We start from the raw sequence: 20,680 nt of genomic DNA on the forward strand, positions 1-20,680 counted from the left end.
GTAATCGCCGATGCAGTATGGAGGAAAGGGGATGGGACAGAGGAGTAATTATAAGTTACTCACCGTAGTGACTAACATCCTCCTAGTCCATAGACCCCTTTCCTCCATATGTCCCTCCGTCCTCCCCCGTAATAAAAACTGATGTCATTAGTCAATGGTAAATATTGTTGATGCGTCAAAAGGGACTGAGGAGTGGCGCCGGTGGGCAAAGTCAGGAGACCGCATGCTCCCAGGGCCGCAACCCTGCGCACCTCTAAATTTAAAGGGGAAGACGATTTTTTCTGGTGAAACAGGTTCTGTTTCACATCCCTAGCGAGAGACGCCCATGCAGTAAGGAGGAAAGGGGACTATGGACTAGGAGTACGTTAGACACCTATAGTGAGTAACTTATAATTTATTAGAACCAAGACTACTGCGAAGATGAGCAACCTGCTGATGACCTTAGGGCGACCCCTGCAGCTGACTAGCATCGACTCCAGTGTTGTCCCGGTGAAACCCGGCTCCTCTGTCCCAATCTCACGAAGGCCTTTGTTGGTGCTTCGACCCCTGGACCAGTGTAGGATCACTTGAGGGTCCGTGCCTGCTTAGCCTTAGAAAATGTCCCTGGACCAACCGGTGGAGTGACCAGCTCTCTCCTGGGCTACCTTGCTGCAATCGTCATTCCGAATAGAGCCTTGTGCCTCCATTTTCAGCCCTCTTGCTCCAAGGAAAGCTGTACTGGGTCTGCTCCTGTGTTTGCAGCTGGAAGGTCGCCTGACCATGGTGAGCCTTGTAAAATCTTATTTTCTTCATTTTCCTGAGGTGTCACTTGGTCGTCTCTCCCACAGAAGCCTTCACTTGTCTCCATTTGGGTCTTCAACTGAAAGCTGTTTGAAACGGATTCCTAAGTACCGCAACCGACTAAAATGAAATCCTGTGAAGCAAATAATCTCTTCTGTCTAGACAGCCCTTGTGGTAGGAACACGTCTGGAACCTCCAACCGTGGTGTATCCGGAGAGCTGAGCATGGTAGGGGAAAGTTTTACATACCTGCTGCTTTCTCCCATGCCTGCGATAGGGTAACTAGGGTGTGAAGTCCTGACCCTAACTCGCTCTGACGTGACCTTTGGTGGTGGAACCTGGGTTAAAGATCCTTCCCTGGCCTATGTTGGCACGAGTTGAGTACTCACCTGTACTTTACTTTCATATTTATCTAACTTTTGATAACTCTTAAATGATCATAACCATTGGCACTGCAAATCTCATACCTAAAGAAAAAATGAATGAAAATACAGGACTCTGCGCCATCAAATAAAGTTGATTTTATGTCATTGTTGCTTTTTTATTGTTCATCAAAAACGTTGAGCCCATAAATGATAACATGTTTCGGCTCCACTGAGCCTTTTTGAAATCTGGGCTACCCAAAATTATATAAAACATACAATATATCATAATCAAAGAACAATTCGTATGAGTGATGTTGTCAAGTAAGACATAATTCCAGCATTCAAATAACATACCCAAGAAATATGCATAATAGCATGAGCAAAATTAGACAGAGATACAAGGATGGGCAAAAAGGAAGGATTCATGGGTGTATCAAAACAAACAAGCATATCATGATATATTATTATGTATGAAACTACATAAAAGATAAAACAAAGAAAGAAAGAAAAACCAATTAATAATCATTGATCTTCAATTCATTGAATAAATTAACCAAATTCTTCAATAGTCCCTTGAAGCAATCTGACACTTGATGGATGTCCTTACCCGAAATTGGATGTAACCAGTTCATATGACTGATGTCCATGTAGTATTAACGGGGTAAAATCCCCAGTAACAATCTAAAGAAAAATGGAGGTAGGACAAATAAAGTATAATATTTCTACACTTCAAGTTACATTACTGAAATGTTGGTCATTCTCGACCTTCTTGTTTCTTGTTGTTGCCATCCAAAGTGGCTGAATTATACATAAATTGTGTGTTTAGAAGTTGCCCATAGCAACTACGTGTTTTCACTCGTGCAAGTAAATCAAGCCCTTTACCAATCGGGCAAACACAACTCTACTTAAGGGTCACAAACCATTACTATATAACGATGTATTAGATGTCGTGCGTATTGTGACAATAATACTTTTCCCCAAACAAAATAGTATTTCTTGAACCATTGTAACTACCGTAGTGAAAACAATTGTAGTTAACCATCACTATATATCCGTATAAGTAATCCACTACGTGCCATGACAAAATGTTTCGATACGGAAAACACAACATTTAACTCATATTGTTGCTGCCCCTTGCATCCGTTAATAATTATTGAGTGTCTTTAACGCTAGATCCCATCAGAAAGTAAGCCCTAACATAGGCGGTCCTCTCTTACCTGTTCCTGGAACACAAATAGTCGCACGCGTCGGCAGGTAAGCCGAGTGCTTACGCCTTCTTATACTGTGTGTCATCACTACGCGCGGTTGCCACGGCGACGCAAAGCTTGCGTCGTCATTAAACACCGCATTCTATCCCACGGCATCCTACATTTACATGCGCTGTGTGGATAAGTATTACAAATATTGCCAGAAAAACTAACAGAGTATGTATAGGCTTGTACCGGTAAACCCTTACCGCCTTACGAGTTCCCTTTGCGGGAAGCGACCTTAACGGCTGGTTTTACCAGCCATTAAAGTAGGGTGCCGCAAAGGGACCTTGGAGCTAATTACGGTACCGCAATTTGCGGTACCGTAATAAGCGCCTTCCCTATTCCCATTATGCCCTATGGGGGCAAAAATGGGAATGGGGAAGAGCCTTGGTGAATGGGGAATTACCGCCCCTGCTCACCCTGGAGTAGGGCAGTAATTCCACCATCCACCAAGGCGGACATGGTAAAATACCGGCGGTAACCATGGCGCTAATAGCGCCATGGTTACCACCTACCATGTAATGAGGCCCATTGTCTTCCACTCCCTTAGACACCCTCTGTGGGGCTATGCACCATAAAGACAGCCTTCCCACAAAATCCACCCCTACTAAAGAGGTCACCCCTTCCTAGGGCACTGCCATCTCGGGCTTCCCACCAGAATGTTGTTTGACACCAGAACAATTTAACAGGATCTTAGGCTGAGTGTCCTGTTTCGTGGACTTTATTGACATACACCCAGATCAGTTAACCATACTCGGAGATTCCTCGCAGTCCGGGCATCAGGAGAGCCACCCCCTGCCAAGAAATCCCGCCTTGACCCACAGCCCAGCACCTCTGCTCTGGGCACTCCGGCCTCGGCATCCCAAGACAGCTCTCAACATCAAGACCCATTGTAAGACCCATATTATTATGGCCAAGCATGGTCTCAGGGGGATCTCTATAGCCCGGTTCAAGACCAGTACTACGACGATGACAACATTTATGTAGTACAGTAACCCGACCATCAAGACCAGCTGTTTGCACTCGCCAGTTGACAACCAACTGCAGCATAACAAATTGATACTGAAGGCGGCGCAACACTTCAACATTGACACTGAGGAGACACAAGTCATACTGGGGGACAAAAAGGCAGCCACTCAATTCATACCTCTTGCAATCAATACAGAGACGTATTCAACCATCCCTCTAAACACCTAGTCTTACGAGACCGTTAACCCAAGAATAGTACATTAGGGGTGAGCTCAAACCGGTTTCTCTGGTAGTTACTACCACAAGAAAGGGGACAGGCACTCCCCTGGTGTCAGCAGAGGCCCCCCAGTCAAGGAGAGTAAAATGATGTATATATTTGGGAGAAAGGTAGCTTCCTCTGCAGCATACCAGAAAAGAATTACCAACAATACAACCTTTTTAGCTAGTTATGGCTGCCACAAATGGGACGAACTTGAACAACTACAGGCCATCCCAGAACCACTGAAGGCTCAACTGCTTAAAACAGTTTCAGAAGGCAAGCAAGTCTCAAACTGCATCCTGAAGAACAAACTCGATGCGGCAGACAACGCGGGACTCATCATAGACGAAGGGACCCTCATTAAGCGGCATGCCTGGCTTAGGCAGTCAGAGCCTAAGCTAGAGACCCAAGCCACCTTCCTGAACATGCCAGTAGAACCAAATGCCCTATTCGGTAAGGCCTTAGGACGCCCTAAAGAGTGCCAAGGACGAGTAGAACACTCTTAAGTCCCTTGCACAACTGACTAACAGACCTCATTTCCAACAGGGTTCCCAAATTCAAAAAGATTTCAGAGACAGAGTGGTCAACGTTCCTCGGGCTACTCTCAGAGAGGACAGTCCTTGTCTTGGAACCATTCTCAAGGGCAGGGTTCCTAGTCTAGCTTTCAAAGAGGGAGTGGCAGAGGTAGAACCTCTCCACGGACACTGGACACTAGCTACTGCCCAAAGACATATCAACCTCCTGGAGCTCTTGGCAGTCCAAGCTCTTCAGGCTTTTCAAGAACATCTCCAGGGTTCAGACAGTGCATGTCCTCACAGACAGCACCACGGCCATGTTCTATATGAACAAGTAGGGATGCACACACTCTCTGTCTGTCCAGACTATCCCAGAAGATATGGAGGAGGGCACTCAGGAAGAACATGTTTCTCACATCCCAACTAGTTCCCGGGGAATCTCAATTCTCGGGCAGACATGTTAAGCAGACACCCTATACCAGAAGAACACAAGTGGCAACTCGACAGAGATCTCCTAGACTGAATCGTCTCACTATGGGGTCACCACCACTGGACATGTTCAGCACAAAGCTAAACGCTCAATGCCTAGACTTTGCGTCCAGAGTCCAATGGGAACGCCCTGTGGATGAACTGGTCAGGGAAATTTGCTTACAATACCCTCCAACCCCCGACACCACTCATGAGCAGGATAGTGCACAAGAAGTAACCCTAATCCGGTTTGCTCCTATATGGACAAGACAGCCTTGGTTTCCACATCTGCTCAAACTGGGGATGTGCGACCCGATCAAGCTCCCGTGCCGGTACAACATATTGACACAACCCTCCACCGCGCCCACATTCTATGAATCTGGAGGCTTTGCTCATGAAGTCATAGAGTTTGGCCAGTTAAACCTTCCTCAAAGTGGTATGGATATCCCCAAGGAGGCCTGAAAACTCAACACCAGGCACCAGACACACCAGTCGTATGGACCACTTGGCCGAATTCTGCCTGTATTAAGAAATCGAAGCCCAAAAATACCCAACATGAGCAGCGGGGGTGTCCCCCCGCCCCCATGTTCAGTATTATGGGTTTCGGGGGGGGGAGGCAGGGTTGACCTCCACCCCCTGCCCCCCCGATCCTTGACATTGGAAGGGGGGGCGGCACATAAAAGAAACAGCGAAAAGGTAAGTAGGGGGCATGTGGTTTGGTCTACAGCCGCATTTGGTTGGTTTGCCAAAGTAAAAACTGATTTACGACAAAATATATTATTTGCACTTCAGTAAAACAACCCCCGATTAACCATCATAGGGTTGGACTTTATAAGAGCTAGGGAAGTTGTTCTATGATTATCCTGAAGTATTATTTCTGTTTGAATGCATCTGAGTGCTTGCCTGTGCTTCATTGGTCATTGAATTAAATGCTATTCTATATCTCTTAAGGGTAAATGTATGTATCTGTTTGATTAGTGTTGGTATGACAATATTTGACTCAGTTTTACATGCTTAGTGTGTATTTTAAAGGTCTAATAAACTATTGTGTATTTATCCGTCTAACTGGAGTTATTGATGTTGCTCTGTGTGGCCTCAATGTAGCCGTAGAGCACTCTCTCACCCTTCCTGAGACTAAGCCTTGTCGCTCTGCTACCTTACCTCGATTGGATTTGAACAGTTGAGAAGAAAGAAGTTAGCAAACACCATACAAAACCTTAGATATAAGGATGTAACCTTAGAAAGTCCTTCCCTAGCTAGAAAAGAAGGGACCTAGTGCATTGTAGTCGCAGGTCCCAAAAAAAGTATTTTCAGAAGGCTAGGAGTCTCTTTTAGGAACTGCACAAGTGTTGGCTTGAAGGGAAAGTAGTTCTATGTGGATTCAAAGCTCAGTTCAATCAAGAGGAAAGTATTCATCCTCTCCCAATCCAACAACCTTAAGGGGGAGACCCAGTAGAGGATACAGTACAGAAAACCACCTTTCAAGGCTACGCAAGGGAGAGATAGGCCTAGAACTTTACACACACAAAACCCTATGGAGACAGGGGAGCCAAAGCATGTAAGTTTACTCGCCCCTGAACTCTTCACTCAGGGACCACTGTGTTCCCTTGCAAGAAGCCCAGGGGATCGTAGATGCAAAGGTCACTTAAAGTGTCAGGTTCTTGGGTCTGGCTAGTTGGTTATGTGCTCCAATTAACTGGATTCTGGACCTGCAGGAGACTACCACAGAGAACCCCCAAGATGTGATATAGGAAGTGAACAGTGATGGCCACTTGAAAAAATGGTGGAAGACCAACCTCGCGGCGAGAACAAAAAAACTAACCTGCACGGCCGTCTTCGTGGTGGAGAGCTGCAACGTAAGGGAAATGCTTCTTGCCCCATGAGCTGTTGAGTCCCAAGTCTCAACTCTGGACCGCGACTGTTTCAACATAGTAGCCCAGGAGAACATCTGTCTAGCCCACAGGATGGTTCAGGGACTCTTCTGAGTGCTGGATATTCGAGCAGAGGTCTGGACTGATAATTCCCACTGATCCAGGGCTCTAAGCACTAATGAAGGCATTCAGGAGATCTGCAGAAACACAGGGCTTCGCCAGGTAACAGAAGAAAGGGCTTCCTGCAATCATTGACAGGTTCGAGGCCTTCAGCAGGCTGCTCTCCTTTCTGGAGGTCTTGGATCCGACGATGATCTGAAGTGTGGCTGCGGGAGTCGTCCTCTGATCCAGGATCCAGGCTGGAGTTGCCACCAATGGCCAGGATTTGCACCATTCAAAGTGGCAGGGGCTGCCCAATCCTAAACAGGCTATATACACTGCATCTACCCAGCAACAGCCAAACCCGGTCAGGATATGGACTGGGTCCAGTCGGACCCAGAGCCTGTCCTCATAAACAGACTGTGACTTTGTCCACAAAAACTGAAGCTTTCCCCACGAAACAGCTTGCCATATATGGAAATTCCAGCCACTCCAGGGTAGGCAGGTCAAACGACAAGGTGGCCAAAGTGTAGGTGAAATTCTTGTGGCATGGCCATTTTATAGCACATGGTATTCTAATTGGCATTAATCAGTAAAATGCAAAAGTGCACAAAACTATAGAAAAAGGAAACTAAAAAAGTATTTGCTGCCACCAGCCCATCAGGGCAAATCATGCAAGTAGCCAAAAAGAAATTAGCAGGGACTCAGTGTTACTACCGCTCTTCACTGGAGGTGAAACGTGCAGGAAAAATAAACAAAGATCTTTATAATGAAGAACAGCGGTCTCTCCTGCGTGAACAGCCACGTGGACTGTTTAGTGACGCCAAAACAGATGAGCTTCACAAGGGAAGCAGAGCGCAAAGACTTCACTTGCCTTCAAAAGTCAGGAAAGGTTCAAAATAATAGCAAAAAGATCCAGAATCACTGATATTCTATGGAGGGAAAGCAGCAAAAAGTAAAAAAAAACATGTCTAACAATGTGTTGGAGCTTCTAGACATACCAATATCACTATTAGCCTACCAAACAAAAATATCCAGCAACAGCTTGTTGATCAACACCACTGAAATGTCATACACAAACCAGCAGAGGGGAGCACACTCATTGATACAATCCCTACTAGCACAAACATATGGCAATGGTGCATCAAGAGAGGGATTTACATCCAGGCACAACATGTTCATGGGGATCACAACTGTCAAGTGGACATCCTAAGCAGAGTGTTTCAACAAAATCATGAGTGGGGGAAAAAACACAAACCCACTCAAACAGATTTTCAAAAAATTGAGACTCCCAACAGTGGATCAATTGGCAACAGCCCAAGGGCCATGCCCTCTACTATGGGTTGTCTTAGCTAGAGTGCCACTGTTGGACATTTTCAGAAGTGCCACATGGCAGTCTCTGTGTACATTTACCATATTCTGTTGTATCGACAAAGACTCAGTGGAGGAGTCCAGGGTAAGACAGGTAGTCTTCCAAAGCCGCCTAAGGTGAGCAAGAGTTTCCCCTCCCTGTATACTTATGTATATGTTTACTGCTTTGTAATCTATTTGACAACATGTGAATCTATGAAAGATCCAATGCTGGAGAAGGACTGTTACCTGTTCTCCAGCATTGGGGAACAGGATATGATATATTTTATTTATATCGCACCCATACACAAGTGTTTCAGGGCATGACGAGGCAAGGATTGGGGTACAAGGGAGGAATAAAACCTCAATCTTACTAGGCCCAGTAACATTGAGAACGTGCAAGTGCAAGGGGTTGGGGGGGGCTCGTGCAGGGGGAATGGGAGGAGTGAAAAAGTGTTGAACATGTGATCAACAACAGGTAGTGCGGCCGGCCAGCAGGTGGCAAGTGCAAGAATAAGGCGCAGGCAACGGGTGTCTAATAAGTGCAGTAAAGGGACTGTAGGGGTGCAGATACAGGCCCAAGTGCAAGGATTGCCAGGAGGCAGCGCGGATGTGCAGCTTGGTGGGCAGGTATCAAGGCCCGAATTAGAGGGTAGCCAGGTGCCCAGTGCTGAACAGACGGAGATCAGCAGGGGAGAGGAAGAGAGAAGGCAAAAGCAAAGAGGAAGGTCTTGAGGTGCTTCCAGACCAAAGATGGTTCTCCTCAAGTTTCAGAGAGGCAGGGAGGCTGTTCCCATGGGGACGCCCCAGCCAAAGAAGGAGATCTACCCCCTACTCGTTGCTTGGAGAAGCGACTGACCATAAGGGAGTTGGAGGTGGAGGAGCAAAGGGCTCGAGTAGGGAGGTATATCCAAAGGGACAGTTGAAGGTATTGCGGACCCAGGCCCCAGAAGGCCTTGTGGACAATGCAAAGGGTCTTGTACTTAATCCTTGCAGCCACAGGGAGCCAGTTAAGAGATTTCAGGGCTAGAGAGATACGTTCCCTGGGCTTGAGGCCAGGGACAAGTCTTGCAGTCCTGTTCTGGATGAGTTGCAGGGGGCGGAGAGTAGTAGCAGACAGATTTAGGAAGAGGCTAGAATCCAGTCTAGAAAGAACCAGAGCTCTAGAAACAGTGAGCTTCTGGGGAAGGTGCATTTGGTAGTTTGACTTCTTTGAGACATCGGAGATGTGCGGAGAGAATGAAAGCGTGGAATCAAAGATGACCCTGAGGTTCGTAGCCTCACAGGTGGGCGCAGGTAGAGGGCCACGGGAGGCCGGCAGGAGAGTGACTGGAAATGAAGGAGCAGGAGTGCTGATGAGGAGGAGCTCTGTCTTACTGGCATTAAGGCAGAGGTCGTTGGCGGCACACCACTCCTGGATTGCAGACAGAGATAAGAGAGGGAGAAGAGGTGGCAGAGGGGAGCCTGAAAACAAGCTGAGTGTCATCCGCATAGCACTGGAAATTGGAGCAGAGAGCAGCAATGCAGTGGGCGAGAGTTAAGGTTGAAAAGCCAGGGAAAGAGGTTAGACCCATGGGGAACACCACAGGTGGAGAGTGAGATGGAGGAAAGGAAGGACCCAAGTTGCACCTGGGAGGGTCGGTTGGAGAGTAAGGTTGTCAGCCAGGCCAAGGCCTGATAAGTGATACCCAGATTATCACGGAGACGGTTGAGCAGGATGGCATGGTTGACTGTATCAAAGGCAGAAGAGAGAGAAAGTAGGATAAGGACAGAGGGGAGATTAGGATCAAGCCTGGAGAGCAGTTTCCGTGCTTCTGGCTGCTCTGAAGCAAGACTGATGGTCATGTAGACAACCAACAGTGTCAGTGTAAAGATAAAGCTGCGAGATGGCCAGCCTTTCTAGGAGTTTGTCCAGGAAAGGAGGGATAGAGATCAGGTGATAGTTAGCTGGGCTTGACGGGTCGGCAGTGGGTTTCTTTAGAAGTGGGTGCACAAGAGAGTGCTTCAGAGTGGATGGGAAGGCTCCAGTGGTGAAGGAGTGGTTGTAGAAGTCCGCCAGGGCAGGAGTGAGTGTGTCAATATTGGTCCTTGATGGTTTTGGACAAAACGGGAACAAACTGTTTTGATGAGACTTTCCTAGATCAGACTTGTCTTGACATCTCGTCAGTGGAGAACAGAGGAAAGGAAGAGAAAGAGGGAGGGGAGGTGGCTGCAGGGGGGGCAGAGGTAGCGGAGAGAGAGGAGGGAAGAGGAGGAGAGGATGAGAGTGTGTACAGGATGTTCTGAGTTTTAGAGATGAAATAAGAGGCCAGGGCCGAGCAGAGTGCCTGGGATGGGACATGAGAAGTAGACTGCAGCAGGATTTGCCAGCTCCTTGTATATTTTGAAGAGCTCGGCAGAGTTTTTAGATGCCGCCGAGATGTGGGCTTGGATGTGGGCTCTCTTCTTAGTGCGGACAGAGCCGATATTGCCTTTGGAGCAGGCGGCAGGCCAGTTTGTCAGAGGATACACAAGATGCCCGCCATTTCCTCTCAGCAACCCTGCGCTTGCGTTTAAGGGTCATACCAAGTCACGTGCAACCCTCTCACCTACACCACAGGAAGTTGAACTTTGCACTATTCTGTGCTTTAATATATTGTGGCCGCCTGAAAGCGAGTGGGGGAGTTAAGGGAGGCGCTCTCTATTTTCTGAAGAGTTAGTGACCTAAAACAAGTCTGATGGAGCACTTAAGTGGAGTTTCTTGCATTTTGCTTTAGAATTTCTGAGGATTCCCACCCTGACGAAGGGGAATATTCAATAGCATGTGAATCTATGAAAGATACCAATAATGGAGAACAGGAGTCACTGGTAAGTAACTGAATGGTTTTAGGAGAGTCATTTCCTATATATTTTGATAGCTAAATGGTCATTTTGAGTGCATTTCTATTGCACATTATCTAGATGTGATTATTTTCAGATTGATTTTTCAGTTAAAATGTAGGATTCTGGTAAACGGGGTAATATGGTCTTTTTGACAGCAACAGCTGTGTTTCTTCTAGGCCATTGTATCTATTTACAGTATATTATCTTCCATTAGATATAATCAGCAAGTTTTCATAATCTATGAAGAGGAACGGAATTGTAGGTGACTAGTAGGATTGTTCTTTGTTTTTTCTCAACGATAAAAGGGTCTGAAGCTCTTACGTGTACAACTGATTTACTTCCACCCTTAGTGGATAGTGCACCATGCATTGAAAAGTAATTTTCAGAAATCTGTTTTTGTAACTCTATGCAACTTGATGCATTAGATAAATTCATCTTGTAATGTGTCAGCCATTTGAAATACTAATTTCCAAACCATTGTTTCATGGTTAACCCCTGTGTTAATGTGGTAGGTTTCTATTGCAGCTGTAGTTTCATATTTCAGACTTAACAAGTATTTTAATTTCATATTCTTTATTTCTATTCCATAGATCGTGGTCCTCCGCTGCCTCTTGGTCCAAGAGACTATATAGTGGGCCCACCACCTGGAATGAGAGATCTTCCTCACGGTTCAATGCCACCGCCACCTCCAGATGCAAGGGAATATGTATGTGGGCCTTTGGGCATTTCTGGCCATAGAGATTATCCATTGGCCGCACCACCGCCATTACTACATGGTCCAAGGGATTATCCTCCGGGTCGTGCTAGAGATTTGCTTCCTCCAGGGGCCAGGGACTATCTCCCAGGGCCGCCTCCAGGAACAAGAAGCTACCCTGGGGGCCCTACACTCATTCATAGGGACTACCAAGGAGGACCTCAGCCTGGTCCCAGGGATTTTCAAGGTGGCCCTCCTCCAGGACTTCGAGACTACCCAATGGGCCCTCAGCCAGGTGTTAGAGACTTCCCTGGGGCCCCTCTTGCACCACGAGAATACCCTCCTGGCCTCCCACAAGGATCTAGAGACCTTCAGCTGCGCCCCCCTTCAGGACTTAGAGACAGCCCGACTGATCTGCCTCCATCAGCTTCAGCCCAAAGAGACAATTTAAATGCGCCAGATGGAAGACAGTAGCTTAGGGAAAGGACAGTTCAACTGCATATGAAATGGTTCCATTGGTTTCCAAACATGAATGTACATTTTAAATACATTTTTAGGATTTCCTTTATATTGTTACCTCCCAAAGGTTTAATTGCCAGAATCAGCTTGAAAGTATACCTTACTGATTTTTAAAGAAAACTGGTATGCAAAAAATAAATTGTGGTGATGGACTGGAGACAATTTTACCAGAAACCAACAGCGCTTAAAAATGTGCAATATTGAAGTACGTGTTTTTTTTTGCTTTCATTTTAATTTAAAGTAGCAATGTAACCAGTGTATGTGAATAATTTAAAATCTCATGAAAATGTAATCAATACCATTTCCTGTGGAAATATAATATTTTAAAAGTTAAATGCTATTAGAACTGCCATCTTGTAACCCAACATATTACCTGGTCATAGATCGCTCTTTCGCACACATTTTGAGGATAAATGTAAACATTTTCTAACATCTGGTAATAAGGGCCTGGAGCACAAATGACACTGTATTCTGAAGACGACAAAGACGAATAAAGACAGAAAATTTCACAATGTTTTTTTTTCATTACTGTAAGTTTACTTTGTTGCACGATGAAGGGGCCTTAAAGACAAAAGTAAAATACACCAAGCCGTTCGTTTGGTTCTAGGTTTTATGTCTCAAATACTTGATAGAAATGTAGCTACAGTAAGCTTAGAAGACTTACTGTGTTAATCACAATTTTTATTGTAAGGTTAAACTACAGTACTGTTGGAGGGAACCTTCCTTTACTGCCAGCAACATTGGCATAATTGTCATTCACCTACATTTCTTTAATTTTTCAGTGTTCTCTGGGTTCATACCCCATTTTTCTCTAGTGATTCCAAAAATAATCCTAAAACTTCTACAACAAAAAAGTGCCTCTATTTCAACCTGGCAATTTTGTTTTTCCTCTCGTCTTTTCATATGTCATGGGGCGTTCTTTATAGAGACACCGGTACTTCTGAATAATGTCTTCTTTTTCAGGAGATATTGAGACGCTTTTGAATTAATGTATTGAAAAATAAAGGTCATTTGTTTACCAAGCAAAACATCTTTGTTTTCATTGTTTCTTTAGCCTGCTCTTTGCCACACAAACCTAGTAAAATTGATGCTGGTGGGGAAGTGTTATCCCACGCCTTTTAAAATTATAAGGCAACATTACAATATTATTAAACTTAATGATTCCAACACTAACCTAGGAGCAAGTGTTCCGAAGTTCAGAACAGTTCACGAAAGTAACCAAGTTTTGGATGAGTTTTAGCAAGTTAGCCAATGTTCTCCCATAGAGAAAAAAAGGGGCACAATTCAAAAAGTGAGTGTGGTTAATAGTGTCACTTTTCATACTATCAGAAAGATTTCCCGCGTAGGCTGGTGGCAGCTACCAATCCTGGGTGTCTAAGGGGACCTGAGACGAGTATCCTATACTCCATTTGCCAAAGGAAACGCAAATGAAGTTGCAGCATAGGACTTTGCAACCAATAGGAATGAACAGTGACTTAAAACATGTATGCTCACCAGCCCTTCAGACCTTGATCAGGGAGACCAATGACCTTGGGTAAGTCTGGGCCATTGAGAGCATCTGCTCTGACCATAGGTTGCAGCATTACGCTGAACTGAGGCCAAAGAAGAGCCTCACCCGCAAACCATATGGTGCAACTCTGCACAGGGTTTACAGCCACAAAGACAAAGGGCGTTGTTAGGAGGTTTTGCCAAAGTCCTGACTGGGACAAGACTTTAGAAAGCCCCCTCGGATGAACAGAGTTACACCACTTAGCTTTAGCCTGAACTACCTAAAGCGCTGGTAGCTGTAGATGAGCAGCCAGGCTTAGTCTAGGAAGGGGAGCCACACAGTACTGAGTGCATACACTTAGATCAAGGAAATTCGTACACACTTGGAGTTTTATAAAAGAAACTAGCCAATGTATGTATTTATTTATTTTATTATTTATATGAGTGGCAAGGGGCCCGAAGGTATACAGGCGCTAAACCCCACCAGTGGGTACAAACACACACACAGATACAGATGATGCTGACTACCTCAAGTCCAAAGGAGCTGGCAGATGGGAGCCATCAGAACCATCAGCTATATGAGATCAAGACAAAAGATGTGTTTTAAGGTTCTGCTTGAAGATCTCCAAAGATATGATGCCTTTAAGATCAGGAGGAAGGGCATTCAACGCCCTGGGAGCTGCAGCAAAGAATGCATTTCTGCCTTCTGTAGACAATGTCGTCCTGGGAACATTAAACAAATTGGTATCATTAGATCTTGGTAACTTCTGTGTGTGATTTTTGGACACAGTCTCTGAGAAATACTCCCAGTTGGCATCCAACAAACATTTGTGTGTAATGGTGAGCAAACGGCGTGAGATTCTGGCCTCCATTGGCAGCCAGTGGAGGCTTTTCCTAGCTTGGTAACAAGGTCTCCCCTTTTCAACCCCTCAACCCCTCGACCACTATCACCTGTAGTTTTTTCAACGTCTCCCTTGTTGATTGATACCTACTAGGAGACTACTACAGTAATCCAATTTCGTACCAACTATTTCCCTGGACATAGTGGGGGCGCTGTGGAGCGGCAAGCTAAGATGGCAGACCTTTCCTGAGCTATGTGCCGAGTGGGGCCCGATACATGCTAATCTCCAGCTATCACTTTAATGAGTTTTAGAGACCACACGTATGAGGAAGGAGTCGCTGTACATCTGCGGTCCTGATTATGTATCGAGACACACACTCTTGCTGCGGTAATTGGCATGTCTTTGGTGCGGCACTGAGCGGCCTGCCTCTTTCCTCCAATGCTGGGGCAGAGGGAAGCCAGGCTGGCGTGAAGAAGCCTGGCGTGGCGGCGGGCGCTGTCCCGTAGAACGGGAACCCGTGGCTGGAGGTGAGAGGTGCCGGTGAACACTGTGCTTCTGCTGGGGAGGAGGACCGGCTGGTCGCCGGCTGGTTATTTCTTTTTTTTCCTATTTTTTTTTTCCTGCCTTTCCCCAGCCTGCCGTTGTCGGTGCGGCTGGCGGAGCAGTGCTGCCGTAGCAGCGGGAGTGGAAAGGCGGCAGCAACACGGCCCAGCTGAGGTGCGGGATCTGACCCTGCTTGCTGAAACTGGTGACATCGCAAACAGGGAGAGCTGGATAACGGGAGAGAGGACCTCTAGAGACAGCCCACAGACAGGTCGGATGGACTACTTGTGGCAGATTTATGGCCTTGGGGGAATAACTGAGTCGCTCCAGCACACGACCCTTGCAGTTATTAAAGGACGCATATGCATGATCTCCTAGTGGGTATAATGAGGCAACTTGTGGAATGACTGGGATCACTTTAGTGACATCAAGCTCTTTATAAGCAAATAGGTGGTGGCTGCTAGGACTGGTGAACTCTGAGTCCATACAGCGCAGTCGGTGGGGTGGAGTACTGTGGTGCTTTTGTCTGTGGCAGCTGCCTGATTTTGGTGCAGCTAACTACCGGGAGCACTTGGAAGGTGGGTCCCCAGTTGTGCTTGCTTTCCGGGCAGTTTCTGGCTCACCAATTCCATTGCTTGTTGAGATGACAAAGGGTGCAAGTTCTAAAAAGGGTTGTGCCTAAGGACTGTTGCACCACTCCGGCTTCGAAAACCACTGGCGGTAAGGACAAGGTGCTGCCCCCCACACCCCAGGGGAAGCGGAGGCATCACGCTCTGTGAAACCTCCGGATTTACATTATAGACTTGAGACAATTCAACACGGATTTGCATCGTTCAATACTAAGCTGGACGAAATTAAGACTAAAGTCTCCACTATACAGGCCCAGCTGGAGAGAGAAACACATCGCATCACAGCGGCAGAAGGGTGGATTAGCATGGTGGAAGATAGTATGGAGTCACTACAAGCAGCAGTGGCCACACTTACTTACACGTGACATGCGGCAGGTAAAGTCAAAATGTGAAGATTTGGAATCAAGATCTAGAAGGAATAATGTGTGCATTATTGGAGTTCTGCAGGACGCGCTCAAGGGCAATGTCGAGAAGGCGGTTGAAGACTTGCTTCGGGATTCACTGGGTAACCCTGGGTGGACACCACACTTCTTGGTGGAACACGCACACAGGGCGTGGATGGCTAATCCTAAGCCTGGCGGCTACCCTCTCCTATCATAGCAAGGCTAATTAACTATGGGGTCATTATGTTTGCAGGTCCCGTAACTATGGTACCGGTAAGCTTGTCGGTACCATAGTTACCGGACCGGCAAACTAAGATTTCTGCTCACGGGTGCTTGTCCGCCCGCCAGGTTTGACCTGGCGGGCAGACCAGCACCCGCGAGCAGACCATGTCGGATGCACCGGCACCGTTATTAATGGTCCCGCTGCACCAGCCTCCCCATTCTCATTGAGTCCTACTGCTCCCCATTGGGCTCAATGGGAATGGGGAGCATTTAATTCTGGCGCCCGCGAATGGGCAAATACCGGGTCCGGCGGGGCTGTAATGACCCAGTAATTACCCATTCGCGGGTGCTGGAAAAATTCGCAAGTTTGGCGGCAGCCTGCCAGTTTTACCGACAAGGCTACCGCCAAACTTGTAATGAGGCAAGGGACTTGATTTTACAGGCTGCAAAAGACAAAGTGCTACAAATGGGTTCAAATACGGTGCATATATACCCAGACTATATTGTCATAGTACAGCAGAAACGTTGCATGTTCTTGGGTGTTAAGAAGTTGCTACATAAGAGAAATACACTGTATGCTATGATGTTTCCAGCACGCTGCCTTAAAATCCAATTGAATAGTAAGTCCTACTTTTTCACAGTCCCTGAAGAAGCAGTGTCTTGCATCGAGGCTCAGATCCCGCTCTTTGCGAGGCACGAGGTGGTTCCCATTTGAAGAAAAGAAATGAGCAGGGCAGACCTCAATGGCGATGTTTTTGTTGGCTATGCTGTTGAATTGCGTGTAAATGGTAACAACTAAGGTCGGAGGACATTATTGAATTTACGTACTTTTGGGTACTGACTCTGTGCCAGGACAGCTGCACCCCATGCAAGGTGTTGATTGGGGAGGGCGTCTCAAGGCCAGAGTTTGGGTGGGCTTTGTAGGAGGGGTGAGGAGGCTGGGCGGGTTTTGTTGCGTGTTGTGTTCAGGTTATCAAAGCAGCACTGGCTGAATGTTGGAACAAAGGAAATGGGAAGTATGTTTTTGATGTTTGTTAATCTGCTTAGAATCACATGCTGTGCGTAGTCCGACATCCAGTGGTCACTGCAGAGTATTTTGGGCAGATACTACTATCTTACAACTGTGTTTATGGCAAGTGGTACTGTATTAAAGCCCCACGTTACCTTGATGTCATGGAATGTTCGGGAGTTAGGGAACCATATTAAAGCACATATGTTTGTGTCCTATGCCAACAGAAAAGGAGCTAAAGTACTATTCCTTCAGGAGACACACATGATGGGGGCAACAAGCAGAGAAGTTTGCTAGAGGGTGGTGGAGTCAGATATTACACATAGTAACGCACTTGAACACAGAAACTGATAGTGAAGGGTGATATGTGTTGGTCCATGGCATACTGTGTGGGAGGGAAGTTCTCATGGTAAATGTTTATGGCCCCAACATTGGCGATCCTGAATTTTACAAGAGGGTGTTTAATTTGTGTCTGATATATTCTATGGCCTTGTTGATATGCGGGGGGCGACCTGAACACGATACTGTGTACAAAGATGGATCGCATGTCAAATGCACCCTGGGAGGGTACAAAAGCTGCCAGTCATAAATACCCACATGCTGGATTTAGATCTGATTGATGTATGGAGGGCGCTGCATATTAAGGAGAGAAGCTATACATACTATTAATCAGTGCACAATATGCATTCACGGATGGATGGCTGGCTGATATCTGAAACTTTAGTGACAGAGACAAGAAACTATCAGATTCGCCCTCATACATTTTCCGATCATGCCCCAATTTTATTGTTATTACAACTAGAAGGTGGGGGCTGGAGTCGGAGGCCTTAGTGCTTCAAACCAGCAGCATTGAAAGACCCTGTGTTTACAACTAACATGCAGGAACCGATAGCGCTGTATTTTGAAACCAACATGGGGTCTGTGGAATCGACTGCTATGTTGTGGCAGGCATTCAAGGCTTATACAAGGGGTATTGTTTTGTCATAATTTGGGGTACTGAAAACGATTAGAGGGGAACTGTCAGGCTGTGAGGTTGCACTCCTAGGCCTCCAACAAAAATATGTGATCAACCCTTCTCAGCTTAAACATGATATGAAAGTTGGGTTGAATGCGATGAGGGAGGCTGCAGACAGTGAATTGCAGTATATGCATCGGCCAATGGTAGCAAGACGCTACTGAGAAGCAGACAGGCCAGGCAGATTACTAGCTCGTACCAGTAATAAAGCGAGGGGGTCGACGCATCTTGTGTATAGTTGACAATGATGGATGCATGACACATACAGATGATGATATAAATGCAGTGTTTCACTGGTTTTATACATCACTGTACTCGCCCCAAGTTGAGGCTACTGAAGCTGAGATTGCCCACTATCCGAGTAAGATTCAGAAACGTTATCAGGTGAAACCAGGGAATTACTAGAAACTTCACTGTCATTGGACGAACTTAAAAAAGCTATAATGGACTTACTCAAAGGAAAATCCCCGGGGTCGGACAGCTTTGGTGCTGAGTTTTATAAATCGTTCAGGGATGTATTAGCCCCTTACTTGCTGAAAGTGTGGGAGGAAGCTCTTGTATCTGGGATACTGGGATATTACCAGAGACCATGTGCAAGGCAATTATAATCCCATGACGATCAGTCAGGTTTTATACTGGGCAGGCTGACGGCAGCAAATATAAAGAGGTTTTATAATATATTGACAAGGGTCCCTGAAGAGAGTCAGGCTATTGCTGTGGCGCTAGATATGCAGAAGACCTTCGATAATGTTGCTTGGCCTTTTCTTTTCCAGGTGTTATTTAACTACGGGTTCGGCACCTCTGTGACCTCATGTAAATGTGTGCTTCATGTTACCTGTGCAGGGGACAGTGGATCGTTTCTCTAGCAGTTTGTTTCTACTTGATATTGTTGGAGGAGGAGGAGCTATTGTCAGGCAGAGCCAGCATCAGACTAACTCTTTTGGCGCGGAGCGTGCTCAGTGTGTTCCATGTTCGGTGGACGGCTGGACCCATGAGTGCCTCAACAAAGCCGGTAACACACAGCTGCTGTCTTTGCGTGCCTTTGTATGCATGACATTTTAGTTTTATTACGGATTATATGCGCATTCGAACTATTAACTGAGCCGATCAAACATCAGATCATTTATTGGTCCATACTGACTTTTGAATATCCGAGTACCTGCCACAGACTGCATTTACTCTCATGGCACTGACGTCTCTCGTAGTGCTATATATCCAGCATGGGGTCTGGCATGGATTCACATGCTTATGAATCTTCCCTTTCGTCAGTCCAGGAATCTTCCCTGTCGTCCTCGGTAAAAGAAAAAAGTTTCATTTTATTTTACAAACAGATTTTTCGAGGGGATTGGGTCCTCCGACGTATTCCATATCTATGACAGGTAATGTCCACAGCTGTGCTGCTTCGGAAAATATTTGGCGTCTGTGTCCTAAGTCGATGCGCCGTCCCCGAGGACCTCCTCCGACGGCCGACATGACCCGATGTGATAAGTCGGACGCACGACGCCCATAGCCTCAGTTCCGTTTTTTCTGCGAAAGTGTTCACTTCGTGAATCTCGGTACGCTTCGACTCGTTGGAGTTTCTGTTTTCTATTCTTGGTTCGTTGAACCTGTTCGGTTGGTTGTGAAGACCTGTTCGTGGCGATGTCTTTCTCATCTTCGACCCCACGTCCGGGCTTCAAGAACTGCGGGGACTGTGGGTCCAAGATGTCGGTCACGGACTTGCACAACGCCTGCCTCTGGTGCCTCGGGGAGGCCCACGATACAGACGACTGTGTCGACTGCCAGTTGCTCACTGCGAAGGCCTTGCGGGAACGCAAGAAGAAGCTGTTGGTAGGCCGGGTGTCCAAGCCCCGGAAGTCTAGGTCTGCGGGGCTTTTGACCGATGACTCGAGGGGTGACACTCCGCGTCGTCGTCGGAAGTCCGGTGGGTCTCCTTCCAGAAGTCGATCTCGCCACTCCTCCGCCTATTCTAGGCATTCCAGGAAGCGCCGGCATAGGTCGCCTTCCCCATCCTCTTCCGAGGACTCTGCCCGTCGGCGGGTCGCTTATCCCTCCGTGCAAGCGACACCGGAGGAATGGGCTTCCTTCGGGAAGCAGATGCTAGCGATTCTGGAATCGCAGGGCACCGGTCCGTCCGTCTGCGCCTCCGAGTGGGGTCGGTCGGCACCGGTCGAGAGACACCGCCTGTACGTCTTCGGGCTCGGGTGGTCGGCACAGCTCGCGGGAGAGGTCCCGCTCGGACAAGGGTAGACGTTCTCGCCATGCCCGTTCCAGGTCCCGGTCCTCGACGCGCTCGAGACTGCCTGATCTTGTGCCGTCTTCAAAGAAGACGTTGACGCCTGTGGTGCCGAGGTCTTCAACGATTTCTCTCGAGGTTCCGTCTTCAAGGGGGGCGTCGTCGGCGCCCAGGTTGTCGAAAGACACACTCGGAGCTCCGGCTTCAAGGACTGTGTCAACGCCGCAGATGCTGGAGGCGTTGCAGCTAACATCGACGCCTTTTCTGTCGACGCCGACTCGTTCGGCACCCTCGACGGGCAATGGTGTCGGAG

At 47.0% G+C, this 20,680-nt stretch overlaps 1 protein-coding gene across 3 annotated transcripts in view; it reads left to right on the forward strand.

The window, feature by feature from the left end:
• Window positions 1–13,028, forward strand: part of MIA3 (MIA SH3 domain ER export factor 3) — a 1,311,327-nt gene extending 1,298,299 nt beyond the window's left edge. For 2 of the 3 annotated variants that reach the window (XM_069608608.1, XM_069608609.1), the window contains one exon: window positions 11,378–13,028. In XM_069608608.1, the coding sequence (XP_069464709.1) occupies window positions 11,378–11,955 (578 nt within the window). In that variant the 3' untranslated portion in view covers window positions 11,956–13,028. The remainder of the gene's footprint in view (window positions 1–11,377) is intronic. The other variant, XM_069608611.1, reaches the window with a different exon arrangement.
• Window positions 13,029–20,680: the final 7,652 nt, after the last annotated feature.

The sequence above is a fragment of the Ambystoma mexicanum genome, chromosome 4q (assembly GCF_040938575.1).
Source record: "Ambystoma mexicanum isolate Mex_15411 chromosome 4q, UKY_AmexF1_1, whole genome shotgun sequence".
NCBI lineage: Eukaryota > Metazoa > Chordata > Amphibia > Caudata > Ambystomatidae > Ambystoma > Ambystoma mexicanum.